The 22,315-nt window shown below is 34.4% G+C and overlaps 1 protein-coding gene across 14 annotated transcripts in view; it reads left to right on the top strand.

The window, feature by feature from the left end:
• The window catches only part of Macrod2 (mono-ADP ribosylhydrolase 2), a 2,131,419-nt gene that overhangs the window by 520,364 nt on the left and 1,588,740 nt on the right, over positions 1-22,315 (top strand). For 2 of the 14 annotated variants that reach the window (XM_074074320.1, XM_074074324.1), the window contains one exon: positions 9,010-15,711. The exons of the other annotated variants lie outside the window; for them this stretch is intronic. In XM_074074320.1, the coding sequence (XP_073930421.1) occupies positions 9,010-9,017 (8 nt within the window). In that variant the 3' untranslated portion in view covers positions 9,018-15,711. Of the gene's footprint in view, positions 1-9,009; positions 15,712-22,315 lie in introns of those variants that run through there. 14 annotated transcript variants of the gene reach the window in all.

Below are 22,315 nucleotides of genomic sequence, written 5' to 3'. Positions count from 1 at the left end.
GGCTGGCCTTGAACTACAATCCTTCTGTTTCCATCTTTTGTAGCTGGGTTACAGGTATGTACCACCATGCTCAGTCATCTGCATTGATTTTTAACCTTCTGATTCCATGAAAAATCTTTTAAATCCTCCCAGTGATATTTATGAAGTAATAGCTGAAAATTATCCATTAAGGAATAGTTAAATTCATGTAGTTCTTTTGGATTTAATCAATAATTCATTTTATTGAATTGGGTTAATATTCCTTTAAAAGCTCTAAGGTGAATAATTCTTTCATATAATTTGATCAATAAAATTTGACATCACCTACAAGAATAATAATGGAACCTTAAGTGCCATTTTCAGTTCCTAAGGAGGGCTTCCCCATATCCTATACATGTAGTGGTTGGTGGTGAAATTTAGACAGAACTCTTATATACAAAACTGTGCTAAACATAAAACCTTAGCATTTTGGCTTTCTCTTTTGAGAGCTAATATTCCAGAAGATGTCTCATAAAGGGAAATTTTTTTTAAATGGTCTCATCCCATCCTCTCAGTTCTGATTTTAAAGAAGGAGAATGACTTTCCCTTGGTGTGGATTTTCATCTTTGAACTAGGGATCAATCTGTCATGAACTTAGTGTTGCAGGGTACAAGTCACAGTAATAACATACATGGTATGGTCATAGTCACTCAGTCATTTCAGGTGAAATGCCAGAAAAACTGATGATTTCTCTGCATTTCCTAGGTATGTTAAGGCAAAGGCAGATATATACTCATTTTTAAGTGAGTATGTGGCTGGTATATAATAACTGAATTCTACTTTTCAGGGAGCATTTACATTAATTTTTAAAAAGTAGTCCAATGACTTTTTATAAGCTTTGTTTTTAATCACCAACACTATCTTGCATTGCTGTATAGCACATTCAAAATAATTTTTAAACTTGTAACTCCTGTCTTCTCATGTAGTCTTTGTTAGTCAGGATGGGTTAGGTAATGGTATAATAATAAGTAAATCTTAAAGTCACAATGACATAATCAAGTAAGGTTCATTTCTTGCCCATATTTTAGTGTGAGTAGGATTGATGGCTCCCCTAATCAGTGTGTCCTACAGGTGGTGATGGACAGACCTAGGTTGTTTTCATATCTTGTAGCTCTAACATATAACGTGAGGCTGCTAAGGGTGTCAAAGAACATGAAGAGAGAGCTGGAGGATCTCGTGGTATATATTTATAGATGAGTTATGGGAATGATTTATGCCACTTCTGCTTATTCTGGTGATCAGAATTTAGACAAGCGACCCTTCCCACATCTAATTACAAGGCAGTCTGGGGACAATGGAGTCTATAAGAGTTCTCAAGAAGAGGAAGTGGTATGGTAAATCCGTGGCATTGTCTTTGCCACAATGCTCACATTAGACCAGTGTTATTACTTGTTAGTATTAGTAGTATTTTAGTGGTTGAGGGAAATAAGACTTATTGGGTTACTTCCTTGAAGTTACAGGGGCAAAATTTAAATGAGAAGCCAGGATTCTTAACTTGCACCCAGGGTTCTTTGCATTTGCTCTGTGATTTTTTTCTACACTTGGGCTCTTCAGGTTTGCTATTTCTACACGTGGGACAGGTAACTGTGATTATACCAGGAAAATGAATGAGAGGACTGGAAAACGTGCAGTTGGACTGGGGCTTTTTCTCACAAGTATCCAGCTGTATTGTTAACTTGAAAGTGTGCACAACAGCGTTGCCTTCTGGTCCCTTTGGACTGCTGCCCGGTTCATATACCTTTCCTTGTGTATTTGAGGTTCTCGCTTAGAAAGTGCTTCATTTAAAACACATGTTCACCCATCTGTAATAAGGATATCCTACATGCACAAAATCCTATGATGCTATTAGTTCCAAAAGGTAGTACTTTTGGAACATATAATAAAAAAGAAATCATTGAAGTAAGCCTTCAATTATATAAAGAAGCACAATTAGGGGGGAAAAACAGAATTAAAGATTCCTCAAGTCCTTTCAGATCACTAGAGAGTAGAAAAGAACAAAATTTGCCACCTCTTTCTTTTCAATAGTATCTTTTCTCTTTCATTTATGCAATAATTAACATAAAACCAGAACCTGCTGATTTAACTCAAACAGGACATTGTTTATGGGATTTCCTTCCTCCTCCAGTCTGCCAAAGCACCTGAGGCTTTAAATGTTAGACATTTTAAGTGACAGTTCTTGGCAGAGTGCAAATTAATGTTGGCTTTGTATGCATAATTATGTATGACTGCCAATTTAATCATGTATACATATATAATAAACACCCATCTATATGAGACATACATATTTGTATCCATACTGTAATTCTATACCTTATTCCTGAGGTGAGGTTATTGTGTGGCAGACTAATTTTAAAAACTCTCAGTGTAAGCAAGTACTGCTAAATGAAAAATACTCAGCCCCAGATGGAACACAGGGAAAGCCTTTTGTCTAACATGGCCCGCAATATGTGCTGTCCCCACCTCAGAAGGCATCCTACTCTACTTACGTCCCTTAAAACGGGACGCAAAGATGAACAAGGTTCAGTGGCCTTACGTTCCTGGCCACTCATCTGAACTCTCAGCAGTTTTACTTGTGGAGAGACTTCTTAATGCTTGTTATTAGTATCCATTTATACATCTAAATGATTTATGTGTGATACCAAAATGCATGCTTGAAAAGGAGCCATCCCACAGATACTCAGGGTTTATCTCCATCCACCCAACATTGTTTTCTCTACACAGACACACTTGTGTGCACATGTTTATCATCCATTCCCTCAACAGATATCACCTGAATAACTACTGTGTGTTAGTATCGATTATTGATTTGGCAATAAGTGCAACCTTTTTCCTGTGGGCAGTATGGTCGCTATTCACCTGAATTATCAGAGTAATTATAATTTCCCACATTCTCTCAGATATTCCAAGGTTTCTCCTGACATGGTTGTTCAGAATTAAAATAATAACATAAATAGAATGGGCATCGGGTGCCTTCTTTAACAGGCAGAACAGTGAGTTGGACATGGTGGTGTTTGCCTGTAATCCCAGCTGGTCAAGAGTGGAGATTGGGAGGATCACGAATTGAGGGAAGCCTGGGGAAAAGTTTATATAGTCAAAAATCTCATAATTTTCTTTAAATAATTTTTAAAATTTTTAGGTTTAAAAAATATATATATATATGTATAGTTCAATATATATATTGAACTCAGGGCTTCATGTTTGCTAGGCAGGCATTCTACTACTTGAACCACTCAGCCAGCCCATTCCATCTTTTCAGATGTGGGAATTCCTTGATAAAAAATCTGGACTTTGTAAGTTCTCGCACTGTATTGCCTAGATAAATGGGACCTAAATGCTTGGAAGTAGAGATTCATATCTAAAAACAAATAATTTAAATTTAGGAAGCACTGTAACAGGTGCCAGGACATGTATGTATGTATGTATGTATGTGTGTATGTATGTATGTGTATGTATAACACATACATATATACATATATTCCTAATTATATAATAGCTATAGTATAATGCTTGTATAATGTGCATTAAAAACATAATCTTTTCAAAACTATAAAAAGATATACTTATTCAAATATCTATTCTCTATCCACAAAGAGCCTCTGAATATGAACTGAAAAGCACACAGCAGTAAACAAAAGTTCCAGTAAATTACTGTAGGTAAAATCTGTTGTGTCCTGGAATCACTAGATGATATCTATATCATTGGATGTAGATATTGGATGTATCTTTACAGTAATACAAGAGGGGAATTTCTTTGGGAGTCACTTTTATAAGCTTCTCAACTTTGGAATTGTTGAGAATCCTATTCCATTTTTAGAGCTGCCTTCATTTAACCCCTCTCCCCTGCCCACAGATACATAGTAGGGAATAGCAGCAAATTAATCTGGCTAGTTCTCAACAACAACAAATCCAATGAGACTTCAGGGGACCCACTCACAAGGCATTGTGGATCACAGAGCGATCCCTTTGTTTTCCATAGTCCTGTATTGCTACAGCTTTGCCTTTAGCCAAAAAATAATTTTTTTTTGGTGAGTTAAGACAAATTCATTATTTATTTATTAGGGTCCACCTCTGAAAATATAATTATAATAATACCCAACTACTTTTCTGGGGTTGAATAACTAATTGCTCATTGTAAAATGTTTTCCAAAAACAAAGTGTTAGATAAATGGTTATTACTGTTATTATAATTATCATTATGGTGTAAACCTGAAAGATGAAAGGTGCCGGATAATTGCATGATATGGTGATTCTATATCCAAATAAAGGGGAATAACTGGAAATGTTGGATAACTGGAATTGATGGATAATTGTGTGTGGTTCTAGGAGAGTTTCTTTTACAGGAAGATAATATAGATAATTGTGTGTTAATTATCCCCAAATAAACCCGAGGATTTTACATACCGATATGGACAGAAGATTATTCTAACACTGGTTCATTTCATTTGTGTTGTGGGGTAAGAGGAGTGTTCATTTGAACTATTTAAATGCCCAGAGTAAAAACAAATTATATTATAGAATATGGGGGATTTCATTTTTATGCAACATCACCAGGCCAGGAGAAGGACTGCATTAAGCTCTTTTACTTAAGGTAAATGAAGAACAAAGAGAAAGATCAGCATTTCCCTGTTCAGGCAATTACTTGGTACTAGAGAGAAACAGGAGTCCCATAGAACGGAATTGATGGTCCACAGATTGTTTGCCTCACAAACAATCAGGCCTGAAAGAGAAAGAGGCAAGGAGAAACCCAGCAGAAACTTTATTGAGTACACTAGACAGGAACTGTGCTGCAACTTGGAGGGTGGAAGGCAAGAACAGTTACCTTCATAGGGCACTTGATCCTGAGTCCATATGGCAGTAAGGGAGACCTGGGAAACAGTTTGTAACCTATTGAGGTCAGTATCTGGACCCCAGGTCAAAGAGGGTGACTGAGGTCAAATTCCAGTTCAGGAAGTTTAGGTTTTTTGAGTACCTGAGTCTGGAATTAGGTTTTAGGAGCAGGGATGAGAGGAACTTATCCATGAAGAACATCAGGGACTCAGTTGTGAACCACTGGGAAGGAATAGTAGGAGGTCTGAGAAATATACAATATTGGGGAAGTTGAACAAGAAATGACATGTTAATATCTTACAGCTGAAAGACTGCATCTGCTTCTGTTACCAGGTTGTTATATATATATAGATAGATAGATAGATGGATAGACAGATAGATAGATATTCTTTCTCTCAGAAATAGCTGCAAGGAGTGCAAAGCCCTCATTAGGCTTTGCCACCAACTCTGGAGCTTCCTGAAGATTGAGCACACCCAACACCTGTACTTATAAATGCAGTATGATGTCCATGCCTACAGGGTCAGCTTTTCAGGATATAGACCAAAAAGATTTTCACAAAACTCCAGTTTTCATTTCTACTATAATTAGAAAAAACATGATTCCCTAGACATATATATTAAGCAAAGAATAATTCTATTTATCTATTATATAAAAATCTCTCCTTTACCATTAGATAATCTTCATTTAGTAATCTAACTGGAACCTCTGCATGCCTTTGACAAATTGGGACTACTGCCCTCCTTGCTGTGTCAGTGAATTTTCTTCCCTTCCAGATTATAGGCTCCACATTGCACATTGCATCTGTTTTGTTCACTTACTATATTCTAAGACACTGCAAAATATCTGACATATAATAAGCACCTATCAACTAACAATTAAATGGATGATTAAATGAATGATAATAACTAAGCTTGGTGTAATGAGGGCTCTGTTCCAGGCATTGTGCCTGAAACATCTAGCTTAATTCTATTAGTATTCTTAGTAGATGTGTATTAACATTATTCTCATTTTATAGATGAAAGACCAAAAGCTGAGTGAGGTTAAGATAAATAAAATATTAGGCAGATCCAATATTTTAGGTGAAATTCTCCAACTCCATATGTCCACTGCAGCTATTGCACTGTAAACCCAATCTCCCACTCACACAATTTGTTAGCAGAGAATGGAAGCCTATCTTATTCAAAGTATTTGTGTAAAATGACTGTCTAGTCATTAGCTAAGAACAAAGCTATGATGAAATTGGGATACCACTTGGGAAGCCAGGATTAAAAATAAGATTTCTGAAACCCAGACAGAGACATCTGAGACTTCTCATCTTGGAGGAATCATATTTCACAAAGTTTAAAGCAAGAAACCCATAAAACCTCCAGCAAAACAACCTTCAGAGGCAAAATAACTGGGTTCCACAATTGCTATAATGTGCATCCAATTTTTTTAAGGACTTGCAAAGAAATAGGAATCTGTAAATATTACTTAAGGGGGAAATGAGTCAAAAAGTAGAATTGTGGTTACCAAAAATGGATATGAAGACAGAAGGAATAAAGTTATTATTTAACAGGTACAGAGTTTCAGTTGGGAAGATGAAAAATACTGGAGCTGGATGGTGGTAATCGTTATTCCAAAGTATGAATGTACTTAATATCAAAATAGTAAAATTTGACTGATGCACTTATATCTATTTAACACAATAAAAAAACAGTCAAAATTGTCACAGAGTATTCTCAGTATTGGATTAAGCAGAAAAAAGAGTTCTGAGTATTTTTATTGTTATTAAAATATATTCAAGGAACTAAAGGAGTATATTTAAAGACAACATATGATAATGAATCAATGAATGCACATTGTCAATATGAGATAGAAATTATAACATTCTGAAGTTGAAGAGTACAATGTCATAAGAAAGATAAATAGATAGAAACGATCTACCCTGATGATCAGGCAGAAAAAAGATTGAAGAAAAATGAACAGAGTCTCAAAGAGCTACAGGACAAAAGTGAGCATACTAACATGTTTGTAATAGGAGTCCCAGAGTACAGAAAAGAATGAGATTAAGTATATGAAGTGATAAAAGCAAAGTGCTCTAAAAATTGATTCAAAACATTAATTTGTACATCTAAGAAATTTTAAGAAAGATGCGTGATCTAGTAAAGCAGTGTTTTTTTGGGAGGGTGGTGATGGTATTGTGGTTTGAACCCAGGACCCTGAGTGCTCTACCACTTGAGCCATGCCTCCAGTCCTTTTTTCTTTAGTTATTTTTCAGATAGGGTCTCACTTTTTGCCTGGGGAGGCCTCAGAGAGTGATGACTCAGTAACTTTTGCCTGGTCTGGCCTAGGACTGCAATCCTCTTGATCTCTACCTCCTGAGGGCAGTGGGTTTTTTCTCTCTCTTTCTGTCTCTCTCTCTGTTCATTAAAGCTATCACATTGTTTATTCAGTGCATACATTTAAAATTTGGATAACAAAATCATTATCTATAACATGTATCTATATCTATATAATGTATATCCAAAATTATTCAGCAGGGCAGGGAGCAAATTTTAATGTGCTAATTATATATTTGATATTTTCCAGCATGTGGTTATAGAAGGATGACTAGAACACAGTTCTTACCCATTAGAAGTGCACAATACGTTAGAGAACATGCCTCCACAAGAGCATAACCATATGATAACAATAATCATGCTGTGCACAGGACCCAGACTACTTAGATTTACTGCCAGGTTTTGCTCATACCAGCTGTTGATGTTGGGCAAGTTATTTTGCTTTCCTTAGCCTCAGTCCTTCATTTCTAATGAGGTTAAAAATGTATGCTAATGAAAAATCCCAGAGCTTAAATGAAAAGGGAAAAAATATTTCCTACTTCTCAGGTTTATATGAAGATTAAATGAGCTAATATAAACTAAAAGCTTAGAATAGTTTCTTGCACATTATAAATACTGACAACTATTATTCACTATTATTATTTAATAGTAATATGGTGATTTTTGGATTCTGCAATAAGTTAGACTTTTGTTTTGAAGAACTCCTGACAATTATTTACATATATATATATGTAAATACATATTTAGTCCATATACTTTAATATAGTGAGGTAAAAGTAAGATGTTTGGATATTCTGATATAAAAACTGCAATTTTTACTTCAATCTGATTATCTATAGTCCCTTTAAAAACTCTTTCCTGGCTAAAATATTTTAGCTATTTGGAAACATGAGGAACAATTCATTTATAGTTTAAAAATTATTTTAGACTATTTTAGGGTATAGGCTGATTCCTTTAGAAAGTCTTAAGCTTTCTAGCATTTTCATATGGTACTTAAGTTGTATAGATTTATGGCAGCTGTTTGAACTTTTTTGAGGCTTGCATTTGGTCAGGATATGTGGTCAGATTAAAAGTAGTTTTTCATTAGTTCTAAATTTGATGCCAATAGAAAACTGTATGGAAAAGAAAAATGTTCAGAATATATTGTGTGATTCCTTAGTCAATAAAAATATTTGGGGATTAGTAAAAAGAGAAACATGAAAATTTAGATGCTTGTATCACAAGCTACCAAGTTGAGAAGAGGAAATGTATTTATCTTTGTGTCTTTACCTCACCTCCGTATGGAATTTGAGATAGAAATATTACCATTTTAAATCCTTCTCTCTGAATATTGTAGTGTCGTTAAATGAGAATGATTTGGATCACTTACAAGATTATGATGGAAGTGATGGAATGATGTAATGACTAGGGAACAAGTTTTGTCCTGTCTCAGAACTCATAATTGGATTGTGTTTATGGAATAAGATGAAGAGGAGACATAAAAGAGGAATAGCTGCTTCATCTTCATCACATTCTCCAGACTGTCAGAGTGTATTTTCAGGAGGGCACAGTCTGGTCTCCTTATTCCATAAATAAGGGTCTTCCTAAAGTCTTTGCCTGAAGTGAAACTATTTTTTAAAATTCTTTTCTAGTCACCAGGTATTTATTTTAATATGAAGAAGCTTTGAAGTTTTAAAGGTTGTTTTTAATAACCTGATGTTACAGGATAAGTATTGGGAAAAGGTAGATGCATGTTAAAACTGTGTGGTTCCAGAACTGCAGTTTGAAAAACGTGTTTCTTTTGTAAGATAGAAGGTAATTTAAACTTTTGTATGACTGTTGTGTTCCTAACTGTTCTTTAAGGTGTTTGACACTACAGAATGAAAGATCTCCAGGTCTCAACTATTTATTAGTGAACTGCCTTTTCTTAGAGCTGATGACGCGTTTGGTTATTGAGGAAGTCTGTTTGGATAGTGACACAGGTAAGGCTTGATGGGAGTGAGAGTAAGATTAAGGCTTTTTTTTTTTGAGTAAGGACAAGTATAATAAAATATATTTGTACATAGCCTTATTGAAAAGATGGCTCCTGGCCCAACTAATATTTATGATCTTACTGGATTTTTTTTTTTTAGTGTGAAAATGGCTTTTGATGCCTCCATTAAAGATAATCTGAAATACTTCTTTTCCAGTGAATAAATTCTAAATATATTTCACGTCATAAAATTTAACTAATTAACTTCAAACCATATTTAGAATGTTTAAACACTATGTTTGTTGAGTTTGATTTTTGAAAAAGGACAAGTCCAGTGACTTCAATTGCTTTTAAAATTTTTGTACTATTTCTCCAAATATACCATACAAGTTCTGACAGTAAGGAAAAATGTTGTGTATATTATTTCATGTTTGATTTAGTTATCTCCTCTGGGATACAAAACTCTTAACAATTATGAGACACAGTAAAATTTCATTCTATGTAGTGCTTTTCATGGTACTGTTAACCTAACTTTTTCTGTATCACTAGACTACACAATGCAGTAAATAATTAATTTCTTTCAACTTTTTATTATTTAAAGTATAGTACAGTGTGGAGGAGGAAAATGAGGATTTTAGTTGGATTTGAAATAAGATGGAGAGCTACTGAGACAGAAAGATACAGAAAGTCTTCTCTAGCTGCCAGGGATTCCTGGGGAGTTCTGGAGTAAGAAAGACTGCGAAGACAGAAGTGAAATTAAAAGATATAGGTAGTGGCAAGGTTATTCGTGAGGGCCCATCATCTCTGAAACTAGCTAGATCAGATAGGCAGGGATTTCTTTTTCAAAAGTAATATATATTTAAAAAAATTAAATGTAAGGGGAATTTCCAGACAGTTTTAGAAATTCATAACAAGCAAGTTCTCCTTTGTTTTCCAGTCTATGTGGAAGCATTCCACAGCTGTCATTTGAAGAGAAAGAGTACTGAATTCTTAGAGTGGGGAGTTCCCACTCCAGGGAATAAGGTGAAGTGTGTAGATGGATAGTAGCACTCCAGAAGTAGGAGGTGGGAAGAATTGAAGAGTATAGGAGGCATTAGGACCATGTAAGACTACATGGATGAAAGAAGTACTGCTTAGGAAAAAGTGGAGGGAGGGAAAAGTAAAATCACTTAAGAATAATTCTAACTGCTTACTCATTTATAAATGAATGGAGGCTTATGAATTAAGCCTTGCTTCCCCAAAGCTAGCAAATAGCTCAGAAGTCATGTTTCCTGGTGGATAAAGCAGTAGGAAAATACTCCAGTCACTTGGGTCTGTTCTTCTGTCTTTCTGGAGCATACATGTACATGACCCTAGAGGAAATGCTCATCTGAAATCCAGTTTGTCCTCCCATGCCTCGAATTTATATAGGAGCTGGAGGTGAACGATCAAAGCCGAAAAGGGGGGAGTCTTTGAAAGGGAAACGCCTTTCCTAATTCATGTTTACTTTAGATTTTTTTCTGTCTTGGTTTCATGGCAAAACTATGCATGAAACAAGAGCCCTAAATCAGTGTGCCATCTGCATACCTGACATCACACACAAATAAAAGCAGATGATAGGATTTCACCTAAGGTCTGATTATGCCCAGGGAGACTTCACAGACTCTAAAAGCCTGCTTTTATCTTACACATCGAAAGGCCATTCAAACTTTCATGGCTCTGCCAACTTGGCAAGAAAGAGTTGGCAAACTTCCCATGCTGGGTTTCTTTTAGTTTGAAGGTTTTGAAGTGGGTCTGAGTCTAGAGAGTGAGACTGTGATAAATGCTGTGTGGAGTCCTTGTGAGTGAGGTCTCTTATTTGTTGACTGTAAGCTTTTCATCATCTGACATGAATGAAAAACATCATTCCTTCATGAGGGTATTCCATTATTTTCTGTTTCTTTAAAGTTATCTTAGAGAATCCTCAGTTACCATATGAAACCATAAATTCTCTGAGCAAATGCATGTTTTGACAGAACTTTAAAGATACATGGCAAAAGTTTAAACAGTTCCTAATTGATGGAATTTAAATGCTGCATATAGTAATTAAACAGTAATGTTAAAAAATCCCTAAAGCACCCCTTGCATGTTTTCTTTTTCAATTTTTCTCAAACTCTTTTTTAAGACACAAAACTCATGAATTACATGAATTAGGTGAGGGAAATACAACTGTGTTAAATTTCCTGCAAGCTTGACACACTGGCAAAGAATACTAAAGTTTATATCTAATTATAGGTGGGGCTCATTTGACCACACGGCTTTTTTAAGATGAAATTCCCACGTGGAGTAAAGAAGCAAGGCTAAATGATCATTGTAGGAGTAAGAGTACATTACAACTTCTTTAAATAATAGACATTTGATCTTATTTGATTTGAAATGCTTTAATTGTTTCTATATGAATGAAATAATATTAAAACAAGGCATTTTATTTTATTTTTATTTTTTGTGCTAGGTGGGGGTACATTGTGGCATTTACAAAGGTTCTTACAATGTTTAATGGGCTTTTCTATATTGTGCATCTCAAGTAATCACTATCTCCTTTAATGTTTGAGTTACTATTATATTTTTCTGGTTCTTATATCATGAGATGCTTTTAAATTCCTTCTCTTCTTTTTTCTTAAAAAAAAAAAAGAAAAAGAAAAGCACTTCCCAAAATTTTATGCTATTTTTATTTTAATTTTTATGACATTCTTATCCAGAGCCTATCCATATAGCTCAAGTATTACTGCCTTCCTACTTTTTATATTCTTTAAGAGATTTTTCTCACTGGCCTTGTCTCATAAAATGACTTCTTACTCTTTTGTCACTTCCTGGATCAAAAATATCTTTTTTTGTCTCATGATATTGTGAAAAACCGTGGGGATTATACACAGAGAAAGAGAGATGAGAGAGATTCAACTACGGGGTACAAATTCAAAGCAACTGAAATCACTAAGAGATATCGGCACTCTCATGTTCATGCCAATATTATTCACAATAGCCAAAGTATGGAAGCAATCTAAGTGTACATTAACAAATAAATGAATAAAGAAAATGTGCTATATATACACAATAGAATACTGTTAAAAAGAAGGAAATCCCAGCATTTGTGACATGGATTGACCTGGGGAACATTATGTTCAATGTAATAAGCCAGACCTTGAAGCACAAATATTATATGATCTAATTTATTTGTGGAATATAATTAGTCAATCTCATCAAAACAGAGGATAGAAAAATAGTTATCAGAGACTAAAGGGGAGGTGTGAGATGTTGATCAAAGAGTACAAAGTTCCAGTTTTACTAGAATTGTAAGTTTTAACTATTGCATGACCTTGGGACCACAGTTAATAATAATGCACTATGTATTTCGAAATGGCAAAAAGAAGACCCTTTTCACCAAGATGACATTGAAAATGAAGAAGAAAGCTCCTGTTTTTCACAGAGCCAAGGACTTTTAATACAAATGCTGAAAGGTAGCCACAACCACAAAAGAAGGTCTATATATCACCCACTTTCTGGTTGTCCAAGACACTGAAGCTCTGGAGGCAGCCCAAATATATTTGGAAGAGTAGCCCTCAAAGAACCAAACTTGACTATATTCTACCATCGACTTGCCTCTGACCACAGGGTCTGCTGTGAAGAAGCTAGATAACAAGAGCAGCAAACTGTTCTTTGTGGATGTCAAGGTCAATAAACAATAGATCTATAGTCTGTGAAGTTCAATGGCATTGATGTGACCAAGATCTATAACTGATCTCACCTGATGGAGAGAATAAGGCATATGTCCATCTGGTTCCTGATTATTATGCTTTGTATATTGCCAACAAAATTGGGATAATCTAAACTCAATCCAGCTGGATAATTCTAAATGTCTTTTCACCACAAAAGTATTGCTAATAGATTATTAATGTTCCAAACACACAAAGTTGGTGAAATAATAAATATGTTGATTGGCTTGATTATTTTTTCTACAAAGTATGCATAGATCAAATATCATGTATAATTATATAAATACATATATAATTATTGTCAAATAAGAAATTGAATGCCAATTTTATAAATAAACATTTGGATATTTTGCTTTGCTTAAGAGATATTGCTCACCTCAGAGTCCTAAATGTTTTCAGATTTCTAATGCCATTATTTTACCTTTAGATGTTCAATTTAAAATGTAATTTTATTTTGTCTAATAAGAGATAGGAGTGTAGCTTTATTTTTTTCCACATAGAAACCAACAGTCACCATAAAACACTGACATTGTTACTCTATTTTTAAATTCTTGCTTTATGATGTCTTTTCCATGATTCTAAAGCTTTGGGTAAGAAGATATTATATATCAGTTGTGAAATTCTTACATATTTTATAGTTTATACTGCTTTTCTGACTAGGATTTATTTTTTCCACATCCAGTAATAATTAGTTATTATTGCTATAGCTAACCACTATTGACATTTTTGTATGTTTACTTGAATTCAATAACATTAAGTTGTCTTATTAAGTCATTTCCTGAATTTGAAATAATGGCTCTTTTTTCTTCCTAATATTTTTACCAATCCCATCACTTTGGGATTCTTATTTCATTAGCTAGATCTTCAAACGTAATTTTAAAATAATAAGGGTAAAGGACTGTGTCTATTTTCTTCTTTATGTTAATGGAAATGGCTTTAGTGTTGCACTGTATTTGATATTTATTATTGGATTTTGGTAAAAAGTCCTTAAGATGAATTCTCCTATCCCTATGTTAAGTAGAGTATTTTTGTTTTTAAAGAAGGCTGCAGAATATTACCAAGTGGCTTTTAGGTGTTTATTGATATAAGTATACTTTTTTTTTATTTATTAGAGGAGGTTATGATATTCTGGAATCCCAGAGAGAACAAGTCAAGAGAAAAGAGTGGTACTTCTATGTAAAAATTATAAAGTCTGGTTCCTGCCCTTTTGAAACATTCAGCAACTAAGAGATAAGACTAATATGTTCCTATCAGCACTTCATAAGATATAATTCATAAGAAAGTTGGCAGTTAAGAAGGAAGAGCAGATATGAATGAGGTCTGGATTTCACAGGAGAGGCTTCTAGAAGAATTATAATCCATAACACTGGGACAATATAGGACAGGTTTCTTCATGAAATTATGAAGCAGAGAAAAGATTAAAGAACTGAATATTGTACATGAAATGTGGTTAAAATTATTCAGCACCTGAAAATGAAAATGATGGTAACATTATAACAACAATGCAGAATATAATTTGGTTTTCTTTACTAGAGATAGACAAAAGAAATAACTAAATTATAAATAAGTATAATGAAAAAATGTTAGCAAGATAAGTGGTTAGTTTCTGGATTGTTTTACTCCCCAAATAGTTCCCTGCAGTTTTAGAAACTTTCTCATTCTTCTGCTTAAAGGAAGAGATGAGAGACCTTTCTTAGAGCCAAAATTCATTGATTTTTATGGAATATATTCAAGGAAATAAATAACAGTTCTGATGCTCAGTGATTTGTTTACTCCTGAAAACATAGGTTTTCAAAACTGAAGGGAATGAGGAGATCAGAATTTGAAAATAGGTTTTTAGAACCTAGAACACCATAAAAGTACGCAAACTAGATATTTCTTTTAACAGATGATGGATTGTAAAGTCAATTTATATATACTGTCTTCTTTTAAAGCCAAGAAATAACAGTAGAAAAGAAGGAAAATAAACAGAAACTGTTCATTTATCATGATTTGCCATTCCTGAATTCTTTACTTTGATTCTTTTCTTAGATGTTTGAACTTTTATTTTTAAGTGGATTTGTTTGATCCCCCTACCCTGCTATGCCACCAAGAAAAGCTCAAGATACTAACTGTTGGAGATCTCTCTTGCTCTTTCTTCAGCTTTTTTTCCCAGTCTTTGTTTATTGGAATTAGCATATTATAGTCTACACACATCTCCACATACTAATCTCTCACTCCTTGTACCCACTCCTCAGTCTTCCCTGGTTATTTACACATTCTTTATGACTCAGCTAAAATGCTACCTTTTTTGTGTAACTTTTTCTTGCCTTCCACTGGAGAGCTGACTATTCCCCCCCTTTTTTTTTCATACCCATTGTGCTTTTATCATTCACCTATAATATATGCTTTTGCTTCATTTCATCCTATTTTGGTTAGGAACCCATTGTGATCAGTTCTTCTTCTACTCACCCCTTCCTCTAGAAGCTCCTTTCTTTGGTGAGGTCATTAACACACCCCCCGACACACACACTATAGATTTTACTGTACATTTCTTGGAAAGACAATTAGCATCATATACTACAAAACACACATTTAATAAAAAATGGATTAGATAACTCCATTTTTCCCCAAGCAGAATATCTGATATTTTTTTATTTCTTTTAGTGTTGTGTTTTCCATATATTTTCTAAAATGTGCCTTTCATTATCCCAGGCAAGTTAGTTGCCACTCTTAGTTTGCATAAATTACTCACCAGAGGAAAAGCTTCTATTGTTTATAAAGCTTACCTCTTAGGGAGGCCCTCCTCCCAGACTATAGGTTGCTTATCAAATTCTTCACTTCTTGAAAATCCACCTCTCTTTTCATGGGGCCAGTGAATGGGAATAGATGGTTAAGCTAAATATGAGCTATTATTAGCTAATGTTTATTATATTATTAATATTAATATTATTATATTAATAATATGTTATTAATATAATATTATTATATTATTAATATAACGATATATTAATTATATATTAATATATAAATTATATATTATTATGATTAATAATATAATAATATTATATTATTAGCTAAATATTAGCTAATAATAGCTAATATTTATAGTTTATTGTGTGCCAGGCACTATACTATGTACTTTATGTGCACGTTTAAAGTAAGATTCTCTTTACATTCTTGTATCTAGGTTTGTCTTCTAGAAGACTGTGAACATTTCTTCAATGATGACTCTATATCATTTCTCTTGTAGTCTTCATATCTAGCAACATGCTGGCAATAGTAAGCACTTCATAAATGCTTATTAGATGAATAAAGAGTGTGTGTATGAATGCAATACAATTGGTGATGAGAAGACTCAGCCTCTTCACAGTACCTTTAGTCATAGTCTTATGTTTGTTTTTTTGTTTTCACCTCACCATGGTTCTCTTATGCTAATTCATCCTGTGGTCAGTACAAGGCTGATTGTCACTAGACTATTCATGGATATTTCTAGTTCTTGTATTCTGACAGCTAATTATTCCATGGAAAATTTCTTAATCAGTTTTCTCTGTTTATTTTGAAATGGCTTCTACTTTCTGACACAGCTCTTTTCATAGTAAGAAGCAATGTGGTAGGATTATGTGGCTAGCCAGTAGCCTGCCCTGCCAACATAAACATGTCAGGGATTTTAATCTGTGCTTGGTGAGTTTCTAGGGATTTAATGAAGACCCCTCAGAGCTACCACAATGAGAGGGCAGGCAGGGCTCCTGCTCCCTATTCCAGTTCTAACCAGAGTCGTTCTGCATCTCTCTGTTATGTTTTCAACTTTTGGGTGAAATGCTATTAAATATAATGTGTTTCAAAATCACTGGTTTTTAAAAATAGAAAAATCTACAGTTCAAGCTCCTAGTATTGTTTCTGAAATAGCAATATAACTGCTCATCACTCATATAATATGCCCTTTATATTAGAAGACTAGGGCAGTATAGTCTATTGCTGAAAAAAAATAACACAGCAAAGAAAAAGTACCTTCAACCCTCAAAATCAAACAAAAACTAAACAATAAATCTCCTAGGTTAGACCATCGTAGGTGTGTTTCTAGGATGGAGAGGACTGAAGCCATCTTTACAGAGACCATCTTGGGGTAAACACCTCTCCACTGCTGGACTCACCCCTTCTGTCCTCTGTAGGTACCTGAGGCCTCTGGTTGTTTCTTCATGGACCTTGCTCTTTTTTGTTTGTGACCTCTTAATTCATTTTCTATTCAACAAGACTTGTAATTCTTAAAATTTAAAAAACTGCTTTTTGTCTCTAGCCTATTTTTTTTGTCTTTATGGTGTTTGACCCAGCTTGCTGGTCATTAGTTTCTTCATACAAAATTAAGACTTTCTGGTCTATTCTGTAGATCAAGGCAATAAGAAATTTCACAGTCATGGATCTAGTCTCAGCAGTAGGCATTGGACTGGGGGTTCCCAACTCTAGAATATAAGCTCACTGAAATCAGATGTTTCTAATGGTTGTTCTGATCATAGATCACTACTTCCTAGAGAAGTGTGGAAGTTATAGGTACTCAGTAAATATTTTTGAATGAATAAATGAACTACCTATTCCACATTCTGCCAAGATTGAATGTCTTCTTGTTTCCTCTAACTTTTCTTTTTATTAATTATGCTTAAAAGATTTCTCTACTTTGAGTAGCATTGAGAAGATCTTCCTGTTTTCCTATTTGCACAGACACTCTTCTTTTTGTGAAAGTATAGCTACAACTTCTTCCATTCTTCCCCGCTAGCAGAACACTTGGAGAGGCCTTTCAACAGATGACTTACTTTCTCCTCCAGTCACTAGCAGGCAGAGAGGCCTGGTGCACCCATGTATTCTCTACCCAAAGGGGAATTATGGAAGTGTGAGGTTCCTCCCTGGCTTGCCCAGTTCTTCCAGGCACAGTTGATTTGAGGGAAAATATTATACAGTTCTATGAGGACAGTCATCATTTGCTACCCATTTATAAAATACTTCCCATCCCTACTCTGACCAGAGTGTTTAATCTCCATTCTGAATTTATGTTTTTCTATTTTCCTATTGCCAATGATAGCACCTGCAGGTTCAGAATCAGAAACCTCCAGTTTATGTCCCCATAATGGTACTATGTGGTATGTTCTTCTGTAGATTTTAGGTATACACAGTCTCCATTATAAAGAAAACAAGGCACTCCACCTCCTCCAAACACTTTCTCAGCTCCAAACACTTTCTCAGCTCCTCTTTTCCCAGGGTGATTGGGATCCTGTTGGGGCTCACTGAGAGTTCCTAGGCTTAAACCACTTATGGCATTCATTTCAGTGTGTATTCTCCACAGGTACCAAACATAGTGGTCTCCAGTTACACTTTGTACAAAATTGGAAACATTAGTCCATGTCAGATGTCATATATGTCATATCCTAAAAATTTACTAGCTTATATGTTTTGGGAACCCTGAAGTATTGAAAGATCTAATTCTGGATCTTTATATCTTGATACCACACGAGTATTTGGTGTCTATATGTGCTTTTGGCAGAAGAGTTCAGAGCTTGGACTTAAAGATATCTGTTTGATTCCTCAAATTGCCCTCAGCTCATTCTTTGCTTGGCAAATGTCTGAAAGTAGGACCTGGATGATGTGGACATTGTTCTTCATAAAATGTAGATGAAATCATGAGACTTAAAAAACAAACAAACAAAAATATCTCAGGTAGAGATGTGATCTTGACATCCCAGTTTAGAATTCTCAGTTTACTCTTTTATTAAAACTGCTTTAAACTGGTCATACTGGTAATATTATTAGTATTACCCCTTGGAGATATATATATACACACATATATGTGTGTGTGTTTAAATAGATGTTTGTATTCTTATCTGCCAGTATATTTACCATATATATGTATACAAAAATATGAGTTCCTCGAGATTATAGAGAAATTTGGGAATATAATCTGTCTATATTTATGTACTCTTTTTTGCTAGTTATCATTTGAATAGATTAAGTTACAATATGTTAAAAAGTTAACAATATTAATGATAGGAGCATTAATATTTATTAAGCACCATTATGTAGCAAGCACTGAAATAGTTACTAAGTTTTCATTATTCCCCATATCTCACTGTGGTGCAAGTATTATTTGCATATTACAGATGAGGAAAGTGAGGCACAGGGAGGTAAAGTTAGGTGTGTAAGGCTATACAATGAATAAATGACAAACCTAAGTTTCATTCCCTGGCTTGTCCAACTCTAAATCTGACATCATTCTATAATACCAGGTAGCAGCTTTTGCCTGGCCATGTTTTACCATGTGTTACCATACTGGTGTATCTATTTAAATTATGAGTATTTTAGAGAGGTGCTGAACCCTATTCTGGATTTTTATGGCATTTATGTATGTTCATTAAGGCAGTTGAATGCTAAAGCACTTAAAAATAATATCTTAAAATCATTTGTATTTCCAAATACTGGTAAATTAGTATGCCAAATAAATGATATGTATTCACATTGATTTGAAGTTTTCTGTATGTTCTCCCCTTCCTCCAACTGACTTCCCATTTAATGGAACTGACCAGTATCAGTTAGTTCTCCAAAATATGAATACAACCAATAGATCCATGTTAGTGACTGAGCTAAATTTATCCCTTTTCTGAGCATGCTCCTTGAGGTGGGAAAGGTTTGGGGGAATGCATTTACCACAATATTGATTTCTAAGTATAGAGATGTGAGTAAGGCTGACGTAAGAATGCTGATTAAAACAGCAGAACCGCTTTGTCATGAGAGCCATAATCAAATATCTTGCATACTTTAGGGTATAGTAAACTTAGAATACAATAAAGGTGAAGTGAAAGTCACCAGAATGACTCCTACATCAGTATTTTTCATGTCTATCCCAAGGCAGTTATGACTCTTACAGAACTTAAGTTGCATAGAAAGTATGTTTTTATACTATCTCTAGGTCTGACTCCTTTTCACATCTTTAAAAAAATTTCTCAGTTAAAATTGGATGAGTAGAAATGACATAAGACTTTGTTATTTCAAAAAATCTATCTGTGTTTGGGATCATACTGACTCTGAAGATCCAGTATTGTCTTCTAGAATTTCTTTTACATTCTATCTATTCATACTTGTTTTTCCTTAAAGACAAAGAAAAGAAATACATTAGTAAGTCAAAGGAGTCATCTTGCCTAGATGGTTCAAATTCAGTTTATTTAGAATTTCTCTCCATAGTCAGAAGCCTTCAAATGTGATTTATATTTCTTTTTTTCAGATTGCTGGAGTTCAACGCTTCATAGACATCTACAATACCCTTTATATCCATTAGTTCTCCAGAATATGCTTATAACAAACTTCCAATTACCTAGAAATTTTAAGAAAAGAAACACAGGTTTCTAACAGACAACCCACAAATAAAATATACATCAGTGGGGTACTCTGATCTTATAGGAAAATATTCTAGCATACTATTTCTATGGAAAGATTGTGCTGGGGACAAGGAAATCACACTTGCATTGTGGAATCATGAATTTCCGTAGTTTCATTTTCTGTATTTTTCATTAAAGTAGCAAAACAGGAATACATGTTTAGAAAACAATTTCTTAATGATCTGTTAGACACATCCCAGAATGTCTAACAGTTTTTACATGTGGTTCAATTGAGCCTGTGAGATTTGATGATGCACTATTCTGAATTAAACAAATGCCTCTAAATTTAGTATTATTTTCCACATCCATTTGGGGGACAGTTATTCCAATAATTATGATTTGGAAAATGGGGCTGATTAAATATGCTCTTCAGGAAGGCTGAGTAAAGCAAAAGCAGCCTCAATGGCCAAAAAAGGGCTTGGTCCAGGGAAAGGGGACAAGGCATCCCTAAGTCTTGCCTTTCTCAATTCTGTCCTTTATAGCCATTAGTATAAGATAAAATAAAATCTTATATAATCTCACTTAATCTTTTTTTAATTTTTAAAAATTATTTTATTAGCATATAATAGTTGTATAGGGGGATACATTGTGCTATTTACATATGTGCTTACAGTATTTTAGTTAGATTTAATGACCTCCATCTTTCTAATTCTTTCCTCCTCCCCCTTGCTTAGAACAATTTCAAAAGGTTTTATTCTTCTATTTTCATATATAAATACAAAATGCATCCACCATATTCACCCTCATTCCCCCTTTCCTTGTGCCCACCCCCTTCCCACTGGTACCCACCCCCAGAAAAGACCTATTTTTCCCTTCTGCCCTTCATTATTTTTAAGTGTATATTGATAGTCCAAGGGGATTTCATCTTGGTACTTCAGGCTTGTATCTATCATGTTTAAATCTAATTAACTCTCCCCCATTACTTACTCATTCTCTATCACTGTGCCTCCCTAATATTCAATAATTTATAGTGCATTATATTCATATATAGGTGGATTGTTTTAATATTTTTCATTCTCTAACATTTTCTTTACCTCTCCCACCTCCCTTAGTCCCCTCAGAGGGACTCACTAATGCAATTATAAAAGTAATTTATATTTGAGATTATACTATATGCTCATATTGTCTTTATCCTTCCTTTCAATTCTTCAGCTTAATTTATTGTGGCACTTTCCCCACTTTCATTAGAAATTTTTTGAACCTTAATTTTAAATAATTGCATAATAATATCCCATTACATGGGTGCATTATAATTTACTGGCTCTATGCAATTGGCCATTTAGGGTTTTTTTTTTCTATCATACATAATATTGTAGAGGACATCTTTGTATGTGCATCCTTATCTGAGCATCTAATAATTTACTTGAAACCTAATCAACTCTTTAAAAAGTCTTACTAATTTACAACTGGTTGATTTAATGCTTCAATAAAGGATAAGGGCTTAAGGTATGACCCAAGCACCTCTTAGTGTCCCAGATTGCACAGTGAGCTCTTGTTAGGCCTCCAGGTCAAGAGTCATGTCTTGAAAGACTCTGCTGCAATCTGGTGTCACTATTAATCGTGGGCCTCTTCACACTGTTTCTACAGTGAAAGGTATGCCTACACATTGAGCTCAGAACTAGGACTGAGGTGAAACGGGGAGGAGAAATGAAATAGGCCTGGGACTTGCTTGTTCTTATTTTTCTAGGAGTTTGAGATGTATCATTAGGTCATTGATTTGGGATCTTTCAGTCTTTTTAATATATGCACTCATAGCTATAAACTTTCCTCTCAGGACTGCCTTAGCTGTGTCCCATAGGTTCCGGTAGGTTGTATTTTCATTTCATTGACTTCCAGGAACTTTTTAACTTCCTCTTTTATTTCATCGATAATCCATTGTTCATTAAGTAATGAGTTATTTAGTTTCCAGCTGTTTGCATGTTTTTTGTCTTTCCTTTTGTTGTTGAGTTCTACTTTTACTGCATTATGATCAGATAGTATGCATGGTATATTTTCTATTTTCTTATATTTGCTGAGACTTGCTTTGTGCCCTAGGATATGATCTATTTTGGAGAAGGTTCCATGGGCTGCTG

This window comes from Castor canadensis, chromosome 5 (assembly GCF_047511655.1).
Source record: "Castor canadensis chromosome 5, mCasCan1.hap1v2, whole genome shotgun sequence".
NCBI lineage: Eukaryota > Metazoa > Chordata > Mammalia > Rodentia > Castoridae > Castor > Castor canadensis.
Note: the sequence above shows the minus strand (reverse complement) of the source record. Positions and strands in the feature narration are given on the sequence as shown.